The sequence below is a fragment of the Girardinichthys multiradiatus genome, chromosome 10 (assembly GCF_021462225.1).
Source record: "Girardinichthys multiradiatus isolate DD_20200921_A chromosome 10, DD_fGirMul_XY1, whole genome shotgun sequence".
NCBI classification, from domain to species: domain Eukaryota; kingdom Metazoa; phylum Chordata; class Actinopteri; order Cyprinodontiformes; family Goodeidae; genus Girardinichthys; species Girardinichthys multiradiatus.
This window is the reverse complement of record NC_061803.1, coordinates 1,239,507-1,246,592: the sequence shown is the minus strand read 5'-3', so window position 1 is coordinate 1,246,592 and position 7,086 is coordinate 1,239,507. Positions and strand designations below refer to the sequence as shown.

Below are 7,086 nucleotides of genomic sequence, written 5' to 3'. Positions count from 1 at the left end.
GTTTGGCCACAATGCAAAACGATATGTTTGGTGTAAAAACAACACAGTTCATCACCCTGAACACACCATCCCCACTGTCAAACATGGTGGTGGCAGCATCATGGTTTGGGCCTGCTTTTCGTCAGCAGGGACAGGGAAGATGGTCAAAATGGATGGGAAGATGGATGGGTCCAAATACAGAACCATTCTGGAAGAAAACCTGTTGGAGTCTGCAAGAGACCTGAGACTGGGACGGAGATTTATCTTCCAACAAGACAATGATCCAAAACATAAAGCCAAATCTACAATGAAATGGTTCACAAATAAATATATCCAGGTGTTTGAATGGCCTAGTCAAAGTCCAGACCTGAATCCAATGGAGAATCTGTAGAAAGAGCTGAAGACTGCTGTTCACGAACGCTCTCCATCCAACATCACTGAGCTCCAGCTGTTTTACAAGGAAGAATGGACAAGAATTTCAGTCTCTTGATGTGAAAACTGATAGAAACAAACTCCAAGAGACTTGCAGCTGTAATTGCAGCAAAGGGTGGAGCTACAAAGTATTAATGCAAGGGGGCTGAATAATATTACACACCCCACTTTTAGTTTTTTATTTGTTAAAAACGTTTGACACATCCAATAAATTTCATGATTGTGTCCCACTTGTTGATTCTTCACAAAATATTAGAATTTTATATCTTTATGTTTGAAGCCTGAAATGTGACAAGAGGTTGAAAAGTTCAAGGGGGCCAAATACTTTCACAAGGCTCTGTATGTGTATATATATATATATATATATATATATATATATATATGAACAATACAGTCTGTTATACTTCCCATTTATTTATTAAAAAACAAAGTGAAACAGAAATCCATCCATGATTTAATAGATTTTAACACCAATAGGTGGAAGAAAAAAAATCATTTTTCTATAAGACTTTATCAGTTATGGGATTATTGTGGAGGAAATGAAACCCACTCTTCTTAACAATGTTGCTCCAGATCATGTAGCTTTCGCTTCATTTGACCGTCCACAGTTCTTCTAATGTGAAACACCAATATGGTTGAGTTCTGGACTTAATCCATTTAAGATCCTGTTTTTACTTGTAGATTCTGTGCTGGAGTTGAGTTCTTTGTCCTGAGCCCATTTGCTCCAATCTTCAGCCATTGGTCAGAAGTTCTCACATCTAAATTGGTCATGAATTTCACACCAGTGAAGACCTGCAGGGTCTGAGGTGTAGATCTCAGTTTTTATGGTTTTCTCAGCAGGAGAAGATGCTCAGTCTTAGCAGCTATGGAGAGCGTATCTATTTCACCACACCCTGTTTTGCATTTCTGCTCAGCTCTTTTTAAACACATAAAAGCTTATTGTGATTGTTAGACCTGTAGAGGATCTGAGGGGAGTTTTTAAGTTTATTTTTATGTGTCCTGATGCCTGAACGATCTGAAAAAAAGCTTCTAAATATAGACTCTGAAATATGTCATCTACTATTGACTGGGAGATGAAATAAGCAGATATACAGGATGTGGAAAATCATTTCCGTCAGGTGTCCAAACGGAGGCACAGCTGTGGCACCGAAAAGTCTACTTACATGCATGCTCAGTATGAGGGATTGCTGCAAAGTCAACGCCAGTGACTGTCCACTGTCTCTACATGCATGCTCAGTATGAGGGATTGCTGCAAAGTCAACGCCAGTGACTGTCCACTGTCGCTACATGCATGCTCAGTATGAGGGATTGCTGCAAAGTCAACGCCAGTGACTGTCCACTGTCGCTACATGCATGCTCAGTATGAGGGATTGCTGCAAAGTCAACACCAGTGACTGTCCACTGTCTCTACATGCTCATCCAGGAGGAGTGAATGCTGCAAGTCACTGACTGGATGCAATCTGCTGGGTTTCTTTAGATAGAAAAACCTTTTATCCAATTTGAATAAATAACTGAATCTGACTGAACTGTTCAATGGTTACGATTAATTAGAATGTATGAACCTGACTGTTGTGAATAACCTTGAGACGACATGTGTTGTGAATTGAAGCTATATAAATAAACTGAATTTGAATTTACTTTTGGGGCTGCACGGTGGTGCAGTTGGTAGCACTGTTGCCTTGCAGCAAGAAGGTCCTGGGTTCAATTCCTGGCCAGGGGTCTTTCTGCATGGAGTTTGCATGTTCTCCCCGTGCATGCGTGGGTTCTCACCGGGTACTCCGGCTTCCTCCCACAGTCCAAAGACATGCCTGTTAGGTTAACTGGTCTCTCTAAATTGCCCTTAGGTGTATGAATGAGTGTGTGCATAGTTGTTTGTGTGTTTGCCTGCGACCGACTGGCAACCTGTCCAGGGTGACCCCGCCTCTCGCCCATAGACTGCTGGAGATAGGTACCAGCTTCCCTGTGACCCACTATGGAAGAAGTGGTAGAAAATTACTGACTGAATTTACTTTCTCAAAGAGCATGTATTTACGGCAGCTGAAAATATCTCCACATATGTACATCTGAGCTGGTCCATCAGGAGGAGAGGTTCTGCTCCTTACATGGACTGGCTGCTGCACAGTCCAGTCCACCTAAGACTGCACCTCCAAATAAATACAACACCTTGTAAAAAATATTCATTCCACATTTTGTCACATTATTACTTCATTGGGATTTTATATGATAGACCAACACAATGTAGAGCAAAGTGAAAGCAAAACAAGACAAAAATCTAAAAACTGTAGCTTGGATTTGTATTTGTCGCCCCTTTCTCTGCTACTCTTAAATAAAGTCACCTGATTACTAAATAGAGTCCAGCTGTGTTTGATTTAATCTGATTCTAACTGCAGATGTTCATTTTCTGGCCTCAGAGGTTCTTTAGAGAACAACCAGCATTATGAAGACTGTTTCAAAATTGGGGAAATAATCCTTTAAGGCCTTGCCAGGTCCGTAGCTGTGAATCCAGAACCTTCTTCAGTATCGTTGTCCAGCCAGAACAACGGCCACATTTTCTTACAGGTTTACTTACACTGAACAACACAGAGGACACCTACTCCCCACCGAGGCAAACAAGCAGTAGAAAAGTCAGGCAAGGTGCAGCTAACAGGTAAAATTTTTCGACTGCTTGTGCCGCCCTACCAGAATGGCGCCCTGGGCAAGAAGCCATGTTGCCTTATATTTGTGTTATTCTACTGCCTAATAATCTAGTAACAAACATTAGAAGGTCTGGTTGTAATGTGACAAAATGTAAAAAAGTTCCAGGGTGTGAAAACTTTCTGTAGCAGAGTTCTGGCAGTCACAGCAGCTGATGGGTGTAAATCTTGGCCTGACACCGGGGGCAATGGTGGTGGACGTTCCTGAAGCGCTTCATGTAGAAGGGGACCAAGCAGCAGCCAGCCACGCAGCTGTGAGGGGAGCAGACGCTTCAGTCTGGGTTTTAACCTCTAACCTTTCACTAGAAGACAAAAACTCACCCGATGACGCAGCACAGAAAGCACAGGATCCACATGGTGTCACTTCTGGTGCTGTGGGTTTCCGTGACAACCACTTCTTTGCAGGATGGACACATTGTGACTCCTGATGTCCCACCCAACTTCTCCACTTCCAGCCGAAACAAGCAGAGCAGAGAAGACGCTAGGCGAATTTTACCGAGCATTAATGAGAGATTAGAAAGGATGGAGGTGAGGCTCACCTGGAAGGATGGGTCCCTGAGCTGCAGCGGTAACCTGCTCAGAGGACTGAGGAGGAGGCAGCATGTAGATCCCTCCACGGGGCGTCTCTTTGTAAGACGGCCGCTGCTGCTGTTGATCTGGAACAAGGAATTCAAACAGGATCTTTAGAGGATTACAGTAAAATCCCAACAAAGTGGAAACAGCAGAGGGATGAGGAAACCTGCCTCCATTAGAGCTCACTCCTGCTTTCTCCAGCTCCTCCTTCTTCACCTGCAGCTCCTCCAGCTCTTTCTGAATGGCCATCAGCTCATCATCACCATCACCATCATCTTCAGTGACCACTAACAACAGAACAAAGTCACAGGAAGTTCAAACTCACCTGAAGAGTAATTATACTGAACATGGTGTATGTGACCCGCTGGTTTAACCACATCCAAATAATCAGAAGGAATAATGATGAGTTTATTTCTGCATCCTTCTCCATGTTTTCTGTGTGCAGCAGCCATGTTGGATCCTGAGGCTGCTCGAACAGCTCAGTCAGTATTCCAATTCTAGGGACTCAGAACCTCCGAGTACAAATAGGACGCAGAAATATATCAGAACTTGTTCTGTTGTTGGTTGTGGTTTACAAGAATCATCCTGAAATTCTCACAGTATTTCCATAAAAACAAATGTATAACACGATCCTATTGAGTTTATTTAAGACTGAAAAGCAACAATTATTCCTTCTGCTGCTTTATTAATACAGATTATTACATCACTCTTCTTCTCTGTTCTTCTTCCTCTGCTCTTTATGGAGCAACAAAAACAACACATTGATATTAGCTCAGGTTAGCTGCCAGCTGACAGCAGCAACAGGTGGGGGAGGGACAGTGCTCCTTACAGCTAGAGGAGCCTTTGGTCATTGTTGGACTTCTCTGACGTCCCTTTGAAGGGATGGGAAGTTTTAGTGGTTTTGAAACCATAACTTTTAAATTGAATTAAGAAATGTGTCGTTAGAGGAGATGCACCGCAGGTCAAAATGCCGATTGTCTGATGGTCATAATTAATCGCTGCTTGTCTGAGCTGGGGTCACGTCTCATGCACACTGTAGCTGTTTTTGTATCTGCCATTAAAACATGGCACCTCCTTCCCAGCTCAGCTGGAAAAGCTGGAGCAACATTGAAAACTAACATCTAAAACCTTCTCTGAGAAGATACTTCTGTAGCTGGATATCAAGAACATTTTTCAAAGGTCATCATTTTTTGACGGGGCATATCTCCCAGCCATAACCTGCTTTCAGTGTTTGTCCAACAAACACTGATGAATCATCACCTCTGTACCTACGGAGAACTATTTGGTTCTCCTCCAACATACTTCTAGCTGTTTCTAAGAAGAAGGTCTGTAGACCTTTAAGTCTACAATCTAACCAGCAGGTAAAGGTGGGTGAACTCACGTTCCTCTGAGCTTCCTCCACTGTGCTGTTCATCCTTCTTTGTGCAGCGTTTTATCTTCAGCAGCAGGAACTGCCTGTTGTGCAGCTGCTGAATGCGGAACTCGATGGAGGCCAGCTTTGCAGGACCTCCGTTGTTCTCCATCTGCTCCTGCTCGGTTTCACCCTGACCCGCCTGCTCCAGCTCCACTCTCTCATCTCCGCTCAGCCTCATGCACGGCAAAGTCCTGAAAGTGTGGAGGAACACCCCAGCGTCCTCTGGGTTCTCCATCCCAGTTCAGAAGACTTTAGGTCTAAAAAGCTGAAACTGGACCTGCAGACCTCCAACCCAGAATCTGAACTTCAAGCTGTTCTGAATCAAACCCAGTGTTCAAAGTTGCCTTCCTTTTGTTCGAATCAGAAGAGAGGACCAACATGAAGAACTGCTAATAACCATTCCTAGTGACACCTCATAGCGCTGAATCTTCTTGAAAACATCTCAAAGCAGTCATGAGGAGAAAACATCTGTGCAGCCCGGTCCGATGACAGCCACAGCAGTTTGATGAAGACGTCAGCACCGAGAGATTCATTTAAATCAGGTAAACAGTGGACACAAACAAATGAGCCACTGTGTGGCATGCAAATACGGTCAGCCTGGACCTTCATGAGGAACACTAGAAGGCATTAAAGGAACACTAACAGAGAGCGAGAGGAAAGCAGAACTGGGGCTCGGCCCGACCAGAACCTCATTTCAGTCTAGTTTTGTAGCTGTGGGATATCTGGCTTTTTTTCTAGAAATAACTTCCTTTATTTGGCTGCAGTGAAAATCAGGATTTCATTTATTAAAGGAACAAATCCATCCAAACCAACCTGGCTCTGTGTGAAAAAGTAATTACACCCTATACCCAATAACTGGTTGTTCCACCCAGCTGTTTACTGGTAATGAGTGTTCACCATCAATCTATTTGAATTTTGACCCACTCTGCTTGGCAGAATTGATTTTTTATTCAGACGCATTGGGGGGTTTTAGAGCATGAACAGCCTGTTTAAAGTCACGTCTCTGTTTGAGACTTGGATTAGACCACTCCAAAACATTCAGAGTTGGAACTGTTGGTGTTCTTTGGATCATTGTTCTGCTGCAGAACCCTGGTGAGCTTGAGCTTAGGGTCGCGAACCTACGGTCGGACATGCTCCTTCAGGATTTTCTGCTAGAGAGCAGAATTCATGGTTCCATCAATTACGCCACATCACCCAAGGAGTTTCAGACCATCATCCTACCACCACCATGCTATGATGTTCTGATTCTGAAATGCTGTTAGGGTTCCATCAGATGTAACGGGATGTACTCCTTTTGTCCGGTCAGTCCACAGAACATTTTTCCAGAAGTCTACAGGATCATCAACTTGTTTTTTGGTAAATATGAGACGGGTCTTTGTGTTCTTTTGGGTCAGCAGTGGTTCTGGACCTTAAAACTCTTCCATGTAGACAATTTCTGCCCAGTCTCTCTTTCTTATGGCTGAATCATGACCTCTGACCTTAACGGAGGCAATGAGGCCTGCAGAGCTTTAGATGATGTTCTGGGTTCTTGTGGGACCTTCTGAATGAGCCGTTGAAGAATCCTTGGACTAATTTTGGTAGGTCAGGCTCTCCTGGGAAGGTTCTCCACTGTTTCATGTGTTCTCCATGTGTGGATAAAGGTTCTCACTGTGGTTCTCTGGAGTCTCAAAGCCTTAGAGATAGCTTTGTAACCCTTCCTTGACTGATAGACGTCAGAGACTTTATTTCTCAAATGTTCTTGAATCTTTTTAGCTCGGGGTATGATGTGTTGGTGTTTCAGATCTTTCAGCCTACTTCATGCCATCAAACAGGTCCTGTTTGAGGGAATACTTGATTCTGCAGGCCTGGCAGTAATCAGGAATGGGTGTGGAGTGAGAAACTGTAGTCATATTTCCAAGTAATGTTGTTAATCAGTTAATTAATTATTGAACAAGGGGGAGTGATTACTTTTTCACATAGGACTTTGTTGATTTGAGGATTGAGGGTTTTTTTCCT

The 7,086-nt window shown here is 43.5% G+C and overlaps 1 protein-coding gene across 1 annotated transcript; it reads right to left on the bottom strand.

Annotated features, from left to right (window-relative positions):
- Positions 1-2,291: 2,291 nt before the first annotated feature.
- On the bottom strand, positions 2,292-5,566 carry LOC124875285. The gene is made up of 5 exons (XM_047377339.1): positions 5,059-5,566; positions 3,848-3,964; positions 3,644-3,760; positions 3,426-3,552; positions 2,292-3,356 (listed from the first exon to the last, which is right to left on the bottom strand). Exons 1-5 carry the CDS (start codon positions 5,324-5,326, stop codon positions 3,248-3,250), a joined length of 738 nt encoding a protein of 245 aa, XP_047233295.1. The 5' UTR covers positions 5,327-5,566; the 3' UTR covers positions 2,292-3,247.
- Positions 5,567-7,086: the final 1,520 nt, after the last annotated feature.